Source organism: Telmatherina bonti (assembly GCF_933228915.1).
Source record: "Telmatherina bonti genome assembly, chromosome: 23".
NCBI lineage: Eukaryota > Metazoa > Chordata > Actinopteri > Atheriniformes > Telmatherinidae > Telmatherina > Telmatherina bonti.
In genome coordinates, this window is record NC_136632.1 from 17,168,496 (window position 1) to 17,188,213 (window position 19,718).

At 38.8% G+C, this 19,718-nt stretch overlaps 2 protein-coding genes across 3 annotated transcripts in view; one reads left to right on the forward strand and one right to left on the reverse strand.

Annotated features, from left to right (window-relative positions):
• The window catches only part of syn3 (synapsin III), a gene marked incomplete at both ends in the record, with an annotated part of 114,138 nt that overhangs the window by 41,915 nt on the left and 52,505 nt on the right, over nt 1-19,718 (reverse strand). The window lies entirely within an intron of this gene.
• LOC306773300 (metalloproteinase inhibitor 3) lies at nt 1,998-19,623 on the forward strand. 2 transcript variants are annotated; one of them, XM_079263080.1, is made up of 5 exons: nt 1,998-2,288; nt 9,840-9,922; nt 11,751-11,862; nt 13,432-13,553; nt 17,371-19,623. In XM_079263080.1, exons 1-5 carry the CDS (start codon nt 2,159-2,161, stop codon nt 17,566-17,568), a joined length of 645 nt encoding a protein of 214 aa, XP_079119206.1. In that variant the 5' UTR covers nt 1,998-2,158; the 3' UTR covers nt 17,569-19,623. The 2 variants fall into 2 exon arrangements, with proteins under 2 accessions (XP_079119206.1, XP_079119207.1); XM_079263081.1 differs by having other exon boundaries at nt 13,432-13,620; nt 17,371-17,502.

Sequence of the window (19,718 nt, forward strand, 5' to 3'; positions counted from 1 at the left end):
GAATGTACTGCAAAAACAAAACAAAAAAAACAAGCTCAGAATGAGAAAGAGATGCATGTTGAGCTAAAAGTTTCATCTTTTAACCTATAAGTCAAGGTTAAAGGATAAAACGAAAAGAGAATGATTCCTTTGCATCATTTCAGTCTTATATCTTGTTTGTTATTTTATTATTACTATCTATATAATGCATAGTTACTAGTATATATTATAGAAAATTTACAACTACTGTATTGTTTAAAAAAAAAACTTTTTAAAACTGAGATCTGACACAAGGCTATCAACATGTTTTTAAATGCAACATACATCCTCTATCTGGCCTTGCAGCCTCTTTAAACCAAGATAACTGTTAATGAAGGCGCATTAAGGGTCAGAGTTCCCCGACCTGATTATTTCTGGTAGCTTATATAACTGTGTGTAGCGCCAACTCTTAACATAGCTCCCTCAGCCCCACAGCAGATAAACCGTTGCAGCGATAACAGCTCAGCACAGGACTGTGAACATAGTCAATAGAGACAAAGAAAAAGAGTTTAATTGGCTGATTTGACTGGCTGTGCTTCAAGTGAAACACAAGGCCTAATCAGAATAAAATGAGGTTTTAACCAATGCAGTCACATGCATTCTTTGTGTGTTTTAGGTCCAGTCATTTGATGAATAATTGAAAAATATTATTTGCCTTTCATATGATCAATTTAGCTTCTTTTTTATTTTATTCTTTTTTTTTTTAAATATTATTTTTATATATAAAACAGTCACATATATTTCTGCCTCAGAAGTCTCCATAAATACTAAGTGTTGATAACAAAGAGTGTCCGGGTATGGGAAAGATGAGAGACTCCCAAATGAGACATGAGCAAAGAAAAAAAGAGGAAATGTTCTGTGTTCTGTTTCAGCACAGAAACAAAGAGTTGAGCCATTTCTCATATCTTTATACATTTGTATCCCAGGAGCCAGACTTCCTCGTAATCTTTCAGTTGTCAGAAGCAACTTTTCTTTTCTGTTTTAACACAGTTCTTATGACCATAGAGGACTCTGGGTATTCTTACCATTAAAAAAATGGATCTTACTCAAAGGATGAATGAGATGAATACAAACTATTAGCAAACTGTGGCAAAGATGTTTTAAAAAAAAAAACCATCTCAACAGTATATGCAGTGCATCTAGAGAAAAAACACTGTCTTCAGCAGACCAACAGTTGCCAACGATTTATTTATTTACTCCATTTATTTATTTTAATTTTATTTTTTTTAACTATGCAGTCTGATTAACATGGAAGATGGAGCCTATCCCAGCAATCACAGGGTGAGAACCAGGAAACACCCTGGACAGGTCACCAGTCTATCACAGGAGTTCTTCACTTATTTGCCCCATTTCTTTTTAGGCTATCACATTCAAAGACCTGACAGGTGCTGAGCAATCAATCAAAACCTTTAGTTGATTCCAGTTACTGTCATCAATGGTTTCTATCTCTTTCAGATGTTTAAATAAGCAGCAGAATTTCACATTTTCCTGGCAACAAATAAGTGAAAAGGGTCAATAATTTTGGATGGTGATTAAGATAAACATTTAGGAAAGAAGAGAAGATTATAATCAGGTATATTTTGACAGTTAACTAAATCTTTAATCAACTATTATATGTTCATTATATCATCAGTATATTTAATGTTTTATTCACCTAATATCATGTTTGAACGTATTTTTCTTTTATCTGTAAAAGAAAAAGACCCATGGGCTCCTTTTCCCCTCTCTTTTCTTTAAAGCCTGTATGATGTGTTGTTTTTCTTCCCCCTTTTTTTATTTGGTCCGTCTGGGAAAATAAGATGAAGTGTGGTAAAAGTTCCACTAGCTATGTCATCCTGAATCCCCCTGTGGCATCACCGGCCTCTGATTGGCCGGCGCAGCCGCGCGCTGCAGAGGTGGAGAGGGGGCGTGAACGCGTCTCCGGCGCGCCACAGTATATGTACTGCTGCGCGCTTCTGCGTGTTCAGGGAAAGGAGAGAAGCAACAGCTTTGAACAGAGTGAGCTGAGCAGCAGTGCAGGCTTGGAGGTTACAGCCACAGAGCTCATCCCCGCCGCAGCCATCTGAGCAGATCCAGTCGGACTCCGTACGGGTTTCTCATTCTTGTCCAGCAGCAGAGAGGAGTGGGGAACTTTGCAGAAATGCAGTCGGTCTACAAGCACCTGATCAGCCTGCTGGTCGTCTTCAGCAGCCTGCAGGTTAGACAGCTGACGGAGGGCTGCTCGTGCGCTATGACGCACCCGCAAGACGCTTTCTGCAACTCCGACATAGGTGAGTTATCGTGTCAACAAACCTTTCTAACCGATTAAATAAGACGGGGAGGACTGTATGGACTTCTCCACCTTGTTAGTAAATCTCTTTTGTAAATCTTTAACACGAGTTCAGATCGTTGGAATTTTTCATTAACTAGTTTTTGCTTGTTTGGTTCTCTAACTGCAGCCACACACGCTTACTTTTCATTTTATTAGTAAGATGTGTAGTAAGACATGCCTATTTTCAACCAGTGGTAATGGAACTAACTTGAGTGGTTTACAGGCTGTGAAGGAAATGCTTTTTGAAAAGCTGCTTTTACTCCAACTCAAGCTGTGCATTTCAGACTGAAAATGTTGCAACATGATGGAGAACGCAAAGCGTATTTTAGCTGGGGTTTTTTTTTTTCCTCAACTGTCTTTTTAAATGTATCCATTTTATTGCTCACATCCATATAAGTTTGGATCTTTGGGGAGAGCTGTGAACATTGTTGACCACAACCCAGAGTTGGTTTATATTTTTCAAATCCTGCTCATTTCTTTGCACAATCTGATATTTTTGTGTTGGAGGGACTCCAGCTCACAAGCAGCAGTACAAAAAGGGGCTCATAGCTTATTTTACTACCTGCATACGCTTTCCTTGACTACCCAGAATAACATGAACTCAGGATCTGGCTTAGCCTGGAACGCCAGTCCCACCTCACCTCTGTTTTTGGATAACACTAGCGAAGACCTGAGGATTATGTGAACTGCCCTGCAGGGAGCGAGGGCATCTCAGGGTTGCAGGCGGTCAGGGGTAGCTGGGGTGATCTAGAAGGGATCCTTTTTTTGTTTTGTAGATAAGCAACATCACGTTTGGAAGCTGATGGCGTTTCTGAGTTGAGCTGATAGTTTGTTTCAGTAGCTTTCGACCACAGAATGTGAGGCTGTCATGAGGCACTGTAATACCCTGGCAACATAATCAAACAATAATCTCTCAGTCCAAGCTCAGTAACCACACACACACACACACACACACATTGCTCAGTACTGCAGCCATGTGTTTGGTTGTCTGATTACATACAATTTCAATGCAAAATAAATCAAGGAAATGAATTTTTTTCTTTTGAAAAAAAAATCCATTCCTTCTCTATACAAGCACCCCTGTATTGGAATACTCTCACAACACACTTGTGTGCTTTCCAGCATGGTGAGAATCTTTAAATACGCAAGCTATAGCACAGTTAAACTGGGCTAATAAAGGCTAACCTTCACATTTTATCATTTCTACACAATAAGTTAAGGATAACTTGTTTAACTGAGGAACTTAAGAGATATTGGCATTGGGCTTTTGAACTTTTTCAAATGCGTCCGGCTAATTATGTCTCCTTGTTTGTGGTCTTCATGCTATGCTAAGTTTAGCTAACTGACCTGTTAGCTACATACTTCATACACATACAAAGATAATAAGCAGCTGTCAGGTACAGTCATTTTCACTTTAATCCTGATGGAATATTTTGCAACGCTATAGATCATACTTAAATAAAACTGCTTCTTTCTGCTTTTCTTCCTTCAACAACATGAAATGATTCACATTATAAGGTTGCATTGTTCCATCAAAGTTGTGATTCCCATCTTGAAGACTGATTATGTCAGTACCACAACCACCCTTTCATTTTGCTGGGTTTGCCAAATATAAACTGAAAATGACTGTTCTTCCTTCCCCATGTCCATTCCTGGAGGACACAAAAGATACGTAGCCTTTTGTATGCAGACATCATTTAGTTTAGCTCTGATGTGGGCGGCAATTCACACTAAAGCTTTGGTGAATCCTTTATAGTGTCTAAAAAAGAAGGCGGTGGATGTTTAGCTTTTCCAGGATCACACATTTTTAAGAGAAATCCTTTTGAAACACAATATTGAGACCATCCAGGCTGAGAATGGCCCATCTATCTCTCTGTCTCTGTCATAACTCCCAGTCAACAAGTGACTGGATCTTAAGCCAAGTGACCTAGTTGGGTGAAGTGAAAATGCTTTCTCAAACCATCCTGCAATGCCTTTTTCAATCCTTCCGCACTTCAGATAGTTAATGGTGTTGGCACCCACTGACAGTTGCTAGTGCAGAAACTGGGGCTGACTTCAGCGTGGACAGTGATTAGTTGTGAGCCCCAGCAATCCCATTTTCAAGGTCCTGGCTGAGCTTGAAGTCTGCTTTAAATGCTTGCAGCCCTCTGAGGGAAAACAATTTTCAGGCTGTGATTGGTTGCACAGAAAGGACATCACGGCTTGTGTTATACATTAATCTGGGTTGAGTTTAGTCAAAATAAATGTGTAGTGAAAGTTATGGTATAAGTTCAGACGGTTGCGAAAATTTTCATGTTAAACTTTCAATCCTAATCTGTTATATCAGGTCTCAGGTTTAATATGCAGGGGACATGTTTGCATTTGTAAGTGATGTGTGATCCACAGATCTTTGTTCACTCACTAATCAAACCACTTTTCCATAACCTTAAACTAAAACTTGTACTTATGCTTTCATCACCTAACCTAATTTAAGCACAGACACAGGAAAACATAAAGGTATGGGGTTGAAATGGTAATGCAATGACTGAGAAACCCTGTAAATCTCACTGCTGACATCAAAGGCAACAAGCCTGGATCTTCCCAGTTTAAGACCCACAGTAGAGTTCAAAGCATCTTGCTCTTGTTTTCTTGGCGCTGACCCATAATCACTAGCAGGCATTACACTTGATGAATCACAATTAGGATAAAGGGCTGGAAATTAGGTTTTTGAAAGTGGCATCTTTACACTTAACATTTAATACTGAAGATTCTGAATAACATAAAAGTCTCAAGATCAGACAACTACAGTTTTCACTCCGGTATCTGGCTTTCTGTTTGTATTTTTTTTAAATTTTTTTAACCTTTTTCAATTGTACTGTGTATTGTCAGTTTGAAAACTTCTACAACAACATTAGCTGGCTAAAATGGGTTGCACTCAGGCTGGACACATGCTGACAGTTCATCTTACACACCTGTGCACTGGGCCATGACCTGGCTATTTTAGACACACAACTAATTGGCTAATATTAACAAGCCCTTTCACCAGAGGAAGTGAGCAGCACTTGTTTTCACAAAGTCCACACAAAGTAAGATAAGAGGCTCACCTTCGAGCTCTGACCCTAAAGCTGAATATCGCTCTAAAGATGCTTGTTTCCAAGTGTTAGAGGTGACGGGAGCAGACCTTTACATGCTGGTACGCTGGCTCATATTAGCGGTTAAGATACATATGCGATACATTTATGCTTGGTTAGCTCCCTCTCCGCTGGAAGTGTTTTGTTATACCTAGAAAAACTGGCTTGTGAGAACTGTTTGTCCCAGAGTTTTGTGACAACAGCCTCCTTGTACCAGTGCATCCCAGGAATTACATCAGTTTGATTTGATTAATGGCCACTCCCTTTGGCAGCAGCCACCTCTCTCCGCATCTGCAGGGCAGCAGGTGGTAGATGATGACCTCAGCCAAAACGAGACTCCCATTATGTAAGCTTTGATAATTTATCTTTAGTTTTCTTAAAAGTGAGTTTAAATATGAGATATCAGAGTGTTTGGAATCTTCACAAGCTTGGGATGTCCATCCTCTGACCTAGGCATATCTCCAGGACCCCTCCCTACTGTAATGACCACTTAGGTGCTTTGGGGTTTCCCATATCAGACAGCAGGCCAGCACTGGGAAAATGGACAATGACCTAAAGATCCTCGTGTAAATACAATTCTCTTAACCACTAAGCAATAAGTTGAACAATTCATGCTAATCTATTCTGCATACTGATTATTAGTGGTAGCCTGTAACTGTGCAAAAACAAAACAAACTTGGATAATAAGTGCAAGAACTACACACCTGTCCAATATGAATAAAAACTAAAATAGGGAGAAGCAGTCAGTGACAGCTGAGCAACAGTAAATGAATGAGATAAAACGGTACAAGAGGCAAATGCAAAGCAGGTATAAAGGTGGTACGACTGCACAGATAACAGCAGGTCTTTGCCAAACTGTCATGGTTGCTCCTAACTTTGAGGTTGGGTTCATGATAAAGCAACATACACTAAAAAGCCGTAGTCAAGTTGAAGAGTCACTTAATATTGTGTAGGTCTGCTTCCTGACCCCAAATAAAGTCTGACCAATTCAGCCATTGGCACTAAGATGCAGGTAACACACCCTCAGAGATCATTCATGGATCCAGCTCGTTCTGGTGCATTTTGCAGATTTAAGGTCAAATTTTGGTCTGAGGTCATTGAAGTTTGCCAAATCTGGCAAAATGTTTGGGTGTGTAGTATGTGTCAAAGACTGAACAGTAACAAGATCAGCTATTTTATTCAATTTTAAGTTTTTAGTGATAGTTGAAGCAGCTCCAAGGACTTCAAGTATTAACAGGATAGAGCCAACACACTCATTGAAGGCGCCTCTGCAGCAGGTGCCGTGCACTTTTGTGTTTGCATCTTTCTCAGATACTCAAAGCAGTTACATTGAAATAATTCTGCAAAGGAGGTCGTGCTGCAGGTGACTAGAACAGGAAAGAAAAAAGAAACACAAACCACATGCATTTGCTTCATGAGCTTCATTTGCATTTAGTCAGCTTGTTAAAGCACGTTACATGCTTTCTGCTCCTGACGTTTCAATCTGTCATGACGTTCTCCAGCTGGGTTTCGGTTTCAGTGTTTATTTTTGAGCATGGTGATGTGTCGTACTGAGAATTCCTTTTCCTCCCACTTGCCTCCTTAAGCTTAGACAACTTTCTCCATACTAAAATCTCAGTCACCAACCCCATTGCCCTTTCTTTTTTCTCCTCTCTACTTAACACATACAGGCAATTGCACACTACGAAGTCAACCTATTTCTCGCCTGCCTGCAGTTAGTTACATTTTATGTAGGCTGAAATAAATGTTTTACTAAATTACACGCTCACTTTAAGATTTACCATTTGTATTCAAGCCTGTGTAATCCCCTGCACTAGGCAGGAGATACCAAATGAAAAATGGATTCACTTTCAGTCAGAAACTGGTTACTTCTCTCCTTTTTTTTTTTTGTATCATAAAAAACTTCCCACGCTTGAAAAATGTGTGTCAGATTCTCTGCAAAAAATACCCTTCAGTACGTCACTACACTGACCTGTAATTCCACACAACTTCACTGCTTGATGTGATCCCGTTTGTACTGTTAGTCTTTCATTGTAAGGCTATAGATGCTAACATTTTAAATTATTTAAACAAGTGTCTCTCTTTTATTCCTAAGCTGTTTTAGTAAAAATGACTACAGCGTGAAAAATTTAAAAAAAAAAAAAAAAAGAAAATAGAAATCTAAGTATTGTTAGCAAGGCTAACTAGTTAGCTAGCTAGCTACTTAGGTGTAATGGCTTGAAAGTTTCCAAATTAAACAAACTCAGCAACATCACGTTTGCCCAAAAGCTTGGTGTAGTAAAAGCACATAGCTCAAATAGCCTATTACTTGTGGTCAGTGCTGAAAACAAAGTGAAAAGAAAAAACAGACTAGCATTGTAGGCTATATATGAAGCTCATAAGTGACGTGTCTAAACCCTTACGTTGCTGTTGTAATAACCATCACCGAGAGAGTATAAGTTATGTAAGTAAGCAGTCCATGTAATGATCACCAATTTACGTTTAACCATATCTGAGTCCTAGACAGTGCTACCTGTTTTTTTTTGAGCGATTGAAAGTGAAAGTTGGTGTTGGTGACTTCATGCTGGTTTGCTATCATGAACATTTATAAGTAATTGAGGTAAAACTGTTAAATAAAAAAGTTTTGAAGCTAAAATAGGTTTTCATAAAACTCATATCTTATCCTAAGTTGAATCATGGTCATGTGAGATTATTGAAATGTTCACATAAACTTTTTGAGTTATGTGTTTTAAAAAAAAACAACTGCTGAAAGCAGAGGGTAATGACACAAATACTGCATCTTCAGAGGAGCTTAGGCCCTTTATATATTCCCCTGGGTGATGGCAGCAGCATCAAAATTGACCAATTACTGGCCAACATGAAGGGGACCTATCTGGATATTCTTCAGTGGAATCGCCCGAGCTGCGGTTCTTTCAGGATGAACATGTTTCTCCTGGGGATAGTTATGAATTCAGACTAGAGTATTAAACTGGGTTTTAGGAAAACTTAAAAATAATGATACAGGCTTTGCTGTAATAGCGTCGGCAGACATCAGTTGAACAGTTTTTGGGTACATTTGGCAGAGGCCAATTGTGTAGTGGCGCACAAGATGTGATACACAAGTGGATCAGAGCAGGTTGGAATGAAAGGTTGGAAAGCAGAGCACAGATAGGGAGTAACATGTTAATCTTAAGACCTGTGGTTGGCTGGCTTGTTGAATCTCTTGTGAAGCTGTCAGTGGAAATCAACAGCTGATTATACAACACTGGGAGATGAGCAACTTCACATACAGACTGAAACATTCAGCTCTTGCCAGTGTGGTTGCTAGATAGTTAAATCAGTAATGTCTTTCTAATTAGCTGCTAGATGGCAATTTTCTTTTGAACTGGCTTAAAGTGAGGTAAGATTTCTTTTTTGGTTATTCAAATAAACTCTTGGTTCATTTCAAGGACATCATGTTCAGAATAAATGTGTGGTCACCCTTTTTGGGTGGCCATGCCGTAACAGTTTCCTGTTTGAGCTGCCCAGCTTCCATTCAGCAGCAAGACAAATATAGACCCAGCAGAAGATGCCACATGCCTCATTTCTCTCTCTAGTTAAAAAGGATGAAAAGCTGCTCTTTTTTTTTTTTTTTTTCCACCCTTTCTTTCTGGGGAATCTGACCCTCCCAAAGAATGTGGGAAGGAAATTCCACTGGGAGAAGATAACAAATATGTCCAGCATTAGTTGTGTCTGCGGCTGGTTGGCTTTGGGCAGCAGGTGAACATCAGAGAACTGAAAGCTTATGCAGGACCCGCAGCACCAGTCAGTAGCTAGACATCAGCTCTTTTCTACACTCCCTGTTCCCGACTGTTCACAATGAGCCCCCTTTCTCCAGCGTCGGTGAAAGCAAACAAATCAAAGCCATCTCCAAGCATTTTCACCTCACCTCCATGTACATGAGGGTTTTCTGCACAGATAATTATCAGCCTGATGCTAATACTGACAGAGTTCTGTTTAAACAGAATGTGCACATTTGACAGTCTGCTTGGGGTCACGTTCGACCTCTGAAAATTAAATCTGCATAATGACGGGAAATTATTCAAATATGTACCAGTTGCATCCCAAAAAAAAAAAAAAAAACTCCAAACAATCAAATACAACAACAAAATCTTTCTGAATAACAAATTATAGCATGTGGATTTACGCTTGACTGCTAATTTCCCCTCTCTTTAGTACCCCCACAGTCCTTCTTGGTAAACAATGCAGCAATGCAGAAAATCAGATAAACTGATTAACTAATGGTACCAGCCTGGTACTGACATCGTATTTATATGGGCTTTACCAATGCCTCCTACTTGCCAAGGTGTAGCGTTAGTTGATGGGAAAGAAAAGCTCAAACTTGTGTACTAACTGGAATGTGGCCGTCTCTCTCTTCACAGTGATTCGAGCTAAAGTGGTGGGCAAGAAGCACATGAGCGAAGGGCCATTTGGAACAATGCGCTACACAGTCAAGCAGATGAAGGTGAGCACTATTCTGCTGAAGTGCAGTAGAGCAAGACCGAGATTTGTCACAGAGCTCACTAAGACATTTTAGTTCAAGACACTTACTTCCTTTCTTGTTGAAATAGATTAGATTAATACCAGTCTCATGGCTGGGAGCTATGTACGAGGCTAGGACTGCTGCGGTTAACTCAGCTTAGCACACTGGAAGTAGAGCAGAACAGCTTACCAGGCTTTTCTTGAAGTAAAAACCTTTCCTGTAGCTCAAATCCATGATGGTGATTCTATGAATAGAGGACAGTCATTTTAAAGCCACCTACCTCTTTCTAAACACAAATCATCCAAGCCTCAACTCATACTGCTGCTCTATTGACAGTTTCACTCCAAGTAGGACCATAATTAATAAAGTTACCATCATGCTTTCTTGACAAGACTTGACACTAGTTATTCAAACATTGCTTAATTATGCAGAGGAATGACAGATGCTTTTCTTAAAGACTCTTATGAAGCATACATTTATTTGACAATCACAAAAGTCAACCACTCATTGAGAACTAAAGTAGATTAAATGTATTTCTACTGTCAAATAACAAAAAGCCAAATATCCTTTTTTTTTTTTTTTTTTTTTTTTTAAAGCTTTCTTTAAGTCTTTATGTAAGCTAACCTAATTGTCCCCAACTATGGCTTCTTTTTAAGAATGCAGATGAAGCAATGATCCATTAATTGATCACTTTTCTATGCCGCTTAGTACAATCCAGAGTTGTGAGGAACCTGGAACTTATCCCAGCAATTAGCAGGCAAGAGGCAGGATACACCTTGGACAGGTTGCCAGTCCATCACAGAGGAAAGATTTTTTTTTAAATAATTTTTTTTAAAGTCACACTTAAGGATGTTGAGAAGTAAATGTTAGCTTGGCCTAATGCTAGAATAAGAATTTTAAATGGTAATGCCGTGTCAGATCTGTATATGAAACAGCAGACACACTGGTAATGTTCAGAAACAGCATACACATAAACTGCTTCCCAAAAGATTTACATCTACAAGTTAGATATCTTTAGTTCCCGCGGCATCTCTCCACCCCCTCAGCTGATATGTGATAGCTGAAAAGCAGTTTGGGATATTTTGCCAAAAGCCGGTTCCACACTTCCTCTACGTTCTTGCATAACGCTGCATATTTCTGACAGATGCTGACATCGGCCTGCTGCTCAGACAAGAGCCAGGCATGAGGATTAATGGGCTTATAGGCATTACAGCTCTACCAAACTCCTTGCACTGAGTGTAAACATTTGGTCAGTCATGCACCACATCAGTACAATCTCACTTTGTTTAAAAAAATAAATTTAAAAAAAGAACATGGCTATTATCACCACATTTTCTCCAGAACAATACAAGACTTTGGGCTTGTGCTGTTATTTATTTGTAGAACAGACTGTGTCACCTCTTGGGTTAAAATCCCTCCAAATTTCAACAAATCCGTCCTTGGTTTCCTCAACGCTTCACACTGTGAAACTTGTGGTTTTTTCCCAGAGTCATGTGTCAAAACAGGGATTTCCTGTTCTATGAAAATTAACTTGAACTGGAAAACATTTAACCTTGACTTTAGGCCATTTATCTGCTAAAACAGTCACAAAGTCAAAGGACATTGCACAAGCATAAGTATGACTTGGTAAAGATCAGAGCATAATATTTCCTCTCCCCTGTAGGCATTCTTAAAAAGGCTATCTGATAAAGTCAGCGTGTTATTTCCTTCTTCATTCATATCTGCTTGAGTCAGACATGCAGCACATAGGAAAGACTCTGTTTTACTCTTGCAGCTCCTAATTCTGCCTTTTGGTTCTTTTTTCCTGCAGATGTACAAAGGATTTGACAAAATCCAGCACGTGCAGCACATTTACACAGACGCTTCTGAGAGTTTGTGTGGCGTCAAGTTTGACATCAACAAGTACCAGTACCTGATCACAGGTGAGCCGTTTGACTTTTATTTTTTTATTTATTTATTTTTTTGCTCATGCATTAATCTACTTAATAAATCTATCAGAAGTTCATCTCACTATGCATGCTTAGCCTGGCAGTGAAAGCCTTTTCCCTCTCCGAGAATCCAACGACCATCACTGCAGGTTTGTTTAACCTAAGATACTCCCCTTGCTTATTTCCTCCCAAAGGACTTCATTTGTCCTGTGACAGACTTTTCCTACTATTTATAACCAACCATTTGCCACTGCGCAAGGAAGGCAAAGCAGGGGGCTTTTAAAATGTTTGTGAACTCATTTCCCTCAGCTTCTCAGGCCAAGAACAGCAGTTTTCCCTCTCTTACAACTTGTAATTAACAGCCAGAGGGAAGCGGCTGGCGTTTTCCAGCGCAAGAATTTTATGAGTTGCCATTTCCAACAGAGGTGCAGTTTACTTTGGACCCTGCAGTGCTTGGTGTATATAACTGTCGCTAAGACCCGACCTGTAAATACTGTAACTCCACCGCCCGGTGCAAGCCAACAAGCCAACGTTGCCAGGCAACATCAGCTATGTTTACACAGCCCGGTGCGAGTGACATCAACAATGTCTTTCTCTACTCTCCGGACATCTATAATAAGTCCTGCATATGACCGGGGCTGCATTAAAAGAAACGCAAATGCATCAGAGCCTGCAAGATGATGCCACTTGAGTCTCCTTTGATCAAGCTTTGAGCGTTCTGGCACTGATTAGTATTTTAAGAGCACGTCACACTCTCAACACTGTGTAATCAGCCCGCGAATGACTCCAGTAATCCGATGTGGGATTGCAGGCAGAGTGGGAGGTTCAGGGGGTGTCAAAGAAGCACATATTTGTGAGCTGTTAAATTCCCACTCAATGACAGCACTGGAGAGGAGACAAACAGTGACAAATTGTATCGTTCCTGAGCGCTTGCAGGCTGTCATGGTGCACCTGTCTCGTGAGTCGGTAAGAAGCAAATAGTCAAACACTAAAAATAACTGTTTGATGACCTTTGAATATTCAAAAATAGGGGTGTTGGTTTAATACGGGCTCACGATATGAGATTGTCTTACTATAGATAAACAAACAGGGCAACTAAAAGGGAATGTTTACAGTATCCTGTGTTTCACAATAAGAATTAGAAAATTAGCAAATAATGCAACAGCATGTGTGCGTTCACGGCTTCCCCATCAGAGTGGTTCCTGACAGATTAAGTGAGCAAGATACCTTAGTAATGGCTTAGTAACCCAACCATGTTTTCAGATCAAACTGACCCAAATATTCACTTTGCTTTACTCGACTACCTCCTGGTTCGGTCATTGGAGTCTTTTTTGTTGCATGTTTCATCAAGTGTGGGGTTGATCGGCATAGTGACCATCAATAATATTGAGAAAACTGCTGTTTCTACCTTAAGACTGCTGTAGAAACCCTGAAAATGAAACTGTTTTATTTAGTTGGTATTTTTATGTGTAATTGCCTTCTATGCAGTTCACCTCATGTTTGAAATGACGATGCCAGAGGAATAAATTCAAATTTCTTTCTTTTTTTTTTTCCCTCCAACAGGCCGTGTGTATGATGGCAAGGTTTACACAGGGCTCTGCAACTTGAACGAGCGGTGGGAGAGGCTCTCATTTGCGCAGAAGAAAGGAATCAAGTACCGCTACCAGCTGGGCTGCAACTGCAGGGTGAGTGGGAACACCGTATGCCCGACAAGAGAAAGAAGAAGAGGCAGGAGGATCAAGAAGAAGAGAAGTTAGAGTTTGCTGCTTCTCAGTGTTGCATCAAATATTAACCAGAAAACTGCTTGCTGACTTTTTACATAAAGACTGTTAGCGGCCTGTTAATGATTGCTAAAGAAACAATTACTTTAATATTCACAGTGACTGGGTCAGCTCCAGTAGGTCCAGAATTCTACTGTTTGACAACCACAAGCTAACAAGGGTTTTTCTTTTATTTTTATTAAGACTGAATTACAAGCTCTTTTTTGGGGCCCATTTTCTTCCAATATACATGATGGATGTTGAGCAGAGACAGATATGGAGGAAAAAACAACTTTTACTACTATCATTGGGAATTATTAAGTAACGGCTTTGGAATCAGCTCAAGTCTTCATTCCCAGTTTTATGTGACTCAAGCATGTAGCTTGCCGCTGTGCAGCTGCTGACCCATCTCACAAATGGCCTACTGTACAGCCGTGTCCTGGACATCTGCTAACACACTATCCACTATCAGTATAAGTGGATTAGCAGAGAGACCTATTTGTTACCAATGCATACCACTGCTTGTAAACTGTGTTCAGAGTAAAGATGGCAGCAGCCCAAAGACATCTAGAGAAAGCCATCTATCAAAAGAGTCTTCAGGACAATAGTCTATAAACACAAGCAGGCGAAAACATTATATTGTGTGTGTGTATATATATATATATATATATATATATATATATATATATATATATATATATATATATATATATATATATATATATATATATATATATATGTATGTATGTATAAACTTTATGGCCCTCAGCGCATATTAACAGACAATGAATATTATTTTGTGTGGAATGCCTGTTAAAAACATACAATACAAACAAACAAAATCAAAAGATTGGGTGCCATCTGTCGCACAACTCTTCAAAAACTTATTTTAAACACTAAAACTGGAAATGTTTAAAAATAAGTCAAACAATAGTAATAGTAACAGTCATTTGAATAAAATGTAAATATTTAGGTAGAAGAGGCGAAATAATCAAATGGGTAGATTTAGCCGCAGCTGAGCAGTCTTGACTTCCATCAAGTAGACATGCTTTACTTTCTGCAACCACTGAGCGAGCAAAGGGGTTGAGTTTCATCCAGTTACTAGTAACCTTTTTTTTTTTTGCAACCATCAACAAAACATGTAGTATATAACATTGCTCTATAGTAAACAGGTGGTTAGGAAACACATCCAATAAAAATAGCAGAGTCCATTGGCAGATCCGTTGCCTTTTTTTTTTTAAATCAACAACAGTGACCAGACAAATCTATAAAATGGCTTTCTATGTTTGCAGGTCGTTCAGTTCAATTTTCTCGTCTGTTACCTATAAAGGTCACTTCAAGGCAAGCCAAACTCATCTCTAAAGCCCTGTTTACACCATGTTTCCACTCCATAAGATGTAACTCAGCATCATTCATGTCCACTGAGTTGAGTCTTGACATCCATAGTTTAGAGCACCGCCGGGTTTTCCCAGCGGGACCACTCATCTTCCATCTGATCCCTCTCATCCACTCAGACCTGGATCCCAAATTCCTGTAGCATCAGCAGGACACGTGTTAACGTTGAGTAGATCTTTTCATTGTCAATAGTGACAATCTTTAGCTGTTCTGGTTTGATGCATTTGGTGCTGATGGTGTTCTGCTTTAGCTGCTTAGTTACGCCCTGCACCTGGGCTCTTTTTTGCAACTTCAGAGAGTCATCATGGTCAGTCACAGAGTAGTCCAGAAATCTGACAATCAGCAATCTCGGAGGAGCAGAGAGATTCTTTCACTGGGCTGTTCAAGTTCAGTGCGCTCTTTTTGTAGCTTCACTTCAGGCATTGGCTGGAGGACTAACTAAGTATGCTCCTTTACAAAAGACTTAGCCTCTTCTCCTTCACTTCCTTCAGGCACTTGATAGATGCTGAAGTTTTCTGTCTTGACTTGTTCTGCAAATCTTCTGCCATATTGCTCTCTGGTGTCTCAGCCCGCTATCCTCCACAGTGCTTTTCCTTCCAACTGCAGCCATTCCTTTTTTATTTATTTTTTTTAAGTTTAGTTATTCATCCATTAGTTCTGTCATGGAGGATTTGATTTTTGGCAGCGATAGCCTGGTGTGCATGTGTCAATCTAGATTAGTTTTCCTTAGCTTCTCGAGTTCAGCTAACACTTTGGACTCAGAGTTTGCATAGGCTAACGTCAGCTGCATCACTTGGAGTCTGCATAACAGTCAGCTGTTTCAGATTTTCTGTGTTATTCTAAATAAAGTCCTGCTTCTTGCTTTTGCCTCTCAGAAAAGTTGCAATGTCAGGGTTGTGTAAGTTTGCCAAGTTTTGGGTTACTTTTGGGAAAATTAACACTTAAAACAACAGAGCTCAGTTGTAAGCTGCTGTATTCAACATGGTGTCACCAGAAGTTCTCATCACCACACTTAATCACATCTTCGTCATCTGCAGTCCCCCAAAAATGGCTCACAAAGATGTAAAACAGGAAATGTATCGTACTACTTAGAAAATTACTTTTCCCAAATTAAAAAAAAAAAACCACTATGTCGAAAATTTTCTAACCGTGGAGGACAGACTCTAGTTCTTAGAGAACAAAAGTTGCCAAAATGGGAAGTGTGCCCTCTCATGTTCCAATTGAATTTGCCGGTGCATTCATATCCACATGAGTGCAGCTCTTTGCAGCGAGCAATTCAGCTTTGCTGCCATGAAATAAAGCCTTTCCGTTCATCACCTCTCAGAGCAGTTGTGAATCTTCCTGTCAATCGGTTCTGTTCATTCATCCGAAAAGCTGCTTTTTGTGCCAACACCTGGAGTAATGACGCACGAAAAAGACTGAGTGAAGTCTGCCTGAATCCTTAAACTACAAAAAACTTCAGGAAAACATCTTCATTTGAAATTCCACAGCATAGGCACAAAGTGCCTGGGTACACTTAGCCGTTAAAAAAAACAAAAGTAGCTTGATTTTTAACGCTGGTGCACCAAATGACTGAAAGCAAAGGCTCCAAACAAGCTTATTAAAGATGATATTCCTTTATAGTTTTACCAAAAGCATGTTCCCCCATTGCTATTTCATCAAAGTCATAGTATAGCACTCATTTCCCAGTTCAGTGTTGATATTTCATATGCTAATGGCTCATTTTAGCTCATTTTTCTTTGGCCTCCACACAGATCTAGTTGCACTGTGGACTCACTTGTATGTATGAGCCTATAAGATGAAAATATGATCAATGTACTGTTTAATAAAATAAAAACTATCATCTATAATGAAAAGTATGTTTTATTGCTTTCTTGCTAACATTTAGACAAGTTGACACCACTCTTACCAATACTAAACAGAGACAAAACATTAGGCTTGCTTCAATGTCATTAGCAGAAAGCTAGCTTGCCATCGGCTATTATTTGGAAGAATAAAAGTTTATATTAACTTTGTTTAACTGACTCTTTAATGAAGCTAGTTAATATTCTTCTTCCAGTATTTACTGGTACTCCTGTATCTCTCTCCATTTTCAATTGCCATACTACAATTAATAACTTAGTAATGCTAGCTTCATTATTAGCATACACGAATGGTTTCAAACTCAATCTAAATCTCACCAAGAAAGCAACCTATTTTTCCCCCAATATAACATTATTCTTTTAGAATTTTTTGTTTTGTTCTTAAATCAATTCTCTTTAAGAATAAAAACTGATTCTCAATTAGTTCTTGCCTGTTATATTTCGGCTTCATGGGTACATCTTTAGTCTTGCTTGTGTCTCTGTAGATTAAATCCTGCCACTACCTGCCTTGCTTCGTGACGTCAAAGAACGAGTGCCTATGGACGGACATGCTGTCCCACTTTGGCTTTACCGGCTTCCAGTCTCAGCACTATGCTTGCATCCAGCAGAAGGAGGGCTACTGCAGTTGGTACCGAGGCACGACCATCCATGAAAAAGTCAGGATCAACGCCACCGACCCTTGAATCCCAACACACCTCACCCCAAAACTCACTGCCATCCCTCCCCAGACTCCGTCCCACCCCTGATCACTTTTAGAGTAATAAAAGACTCCTGAAAGGTCAATGGCTTAGATGATGGCTTCCCTTTAAAGGGGAGGAAAAATAAATTTTAAAAAAAGAGCATATATATTACAGTGCCTGTTTGTAGCACTTCTGAAAAATACTTTTTGTTGTACAGATTTCCCTTTAACTATGTTTTTCCCATTCAACAACACAATCATATCAAACTGTCTTTTGATTTGGTGGTGTTAATAAACAGTACACAAGGCCAATATGAAGTATAAAGCTGTGATCAACCTCATCTGGGATCCTTAAAACATTTTCTACATTACAAAGTGTTATTGGTCTTGTCGGTGGTATACCTCTAATGTGTCATTTTTGTATTGAGACAGTTCATCTTATATAAAGCAAGGACTCACTAACTAGAGGTTTCCCATTATTAAGTTAAATTCAGTTAGACAAAATTCAACCAAAAACACACAAGGTAAACTGGAGTTGAAAAGCAGCTGCATCACTTATGCATTGAACTTGCTGGCAACACTGCCAATAGTCCTTTGACAGATTCAGTGCCAATACCTGTATGGTTTGAAAATTATTCTTTTTATTTAACTTAAAAAATCTTGAAGATACATTTTGAGGTATACATTGCTTATGTTCACAGCTTTTTACTGTAATGTGTCTATGTGATGGTAGTGTCTCTTCCCTGATTGTAGTGTGACTCATTTTGCAGTTGCATCACATAAACGCTCTCCTCTGTTGAGCAACAATTAAAGTCAGAAAAATGTTGTAATCAAGCAGTGCCAACGCAGGGAAGAGCTTGTGTTTTTTAAAAGATTGTGATATTTTATTTTTTGCTGTATATAACATAAGCTACAGAAATCAACTCAGCTGAAACCTCTATATTACATCTATTTATGTTTAATGGATTGCAAAGTAACTATGTTGTGTATGTGCAGAAAAGAAGAAAAACAAATAAGCCAAACTTTTGTGACAAGCAGGGCAGCATGTAAAAAAATGTCCATAATGAAGGACAAGTATCTGCAAATTTATTATCATGGTACTTTTGTGTTTAATCTTTGTTCCCTTGGCTGGTACTCAACTATCCAGTAACAGTATAGTATAAACAGGGGTTTCAGAGAATGGGATATTTTTTAAGTGTATATTCAACCTTTTATATTTAACTATTTTAAATTGATATTATATAAATAAAATTAATGGTATTGTCACTAAATTCATTCGTCTTTACCTGAACCCATCTGTTTGTTTGTTTGTTTTTTTTGTTTTTTGTTTTTTTTTGTGGTATTTTTACTTCCCTTCAGTTCATTCCATTTATAGACTCAGACTGGCCACAATGGGGGTAAAAACTTCCTTCATCACTTATGCTAACACAGAACAAGCATAAATACTGTTTCAACAGCCAGTTTTGTTTTCCAAGCAAAATCAATCCTTAATGATGTGTAACAAAGAAATTCACATTTGGGGGAACACATTTATTTGCTTTCTTGTGTAAAGTTAATTCATAAAATTGACACTGCTCTTATGTCTGTGAGCTAAAAATGAAGCTATAGACAGTTAGCTTAGCTCACAAATGCTAATATTACCATCATCCAGGTTGAACCATTTCTTAGCTGAGTGCAATGAGTTTCTGGGAGTCTCACAAGTTTCACATTTTTATTTCAAACAGGCTTTAAGATTACATAAGATTTATAAATTGGTAGGTTTTATTTTTCCATTTTATTTTTCATCGCACAGATTTTAGCCAAGTTACGTTTTACCAATGCTAAGCTAACTAATCAATCAAAAAATTAACGATGAAATGGTTTGATTTTTAGTTTCAAACATCCATTTTGTCTTTAAGTGATGAGGTTTCTCCCCTAGCTGTGGCTTTTCTGGATCTTAATTTCTGTGGTTCAGGTTTCTGTAAATATACTGTCTGCTTAACAGAGACACAATTGGTTAAGATTGATGAATAAAACAGATAAATACATAAAAATCCAATCAAGGAAGCTGTGTACAGTGCGGGTGTAAACACTGATTCCTAAATTGTGAGGGAGGGTGGGGGTTGTTTCCATATAGAGGATATAGAAATGTTTGACTTAATTTCTGTGTTTTAT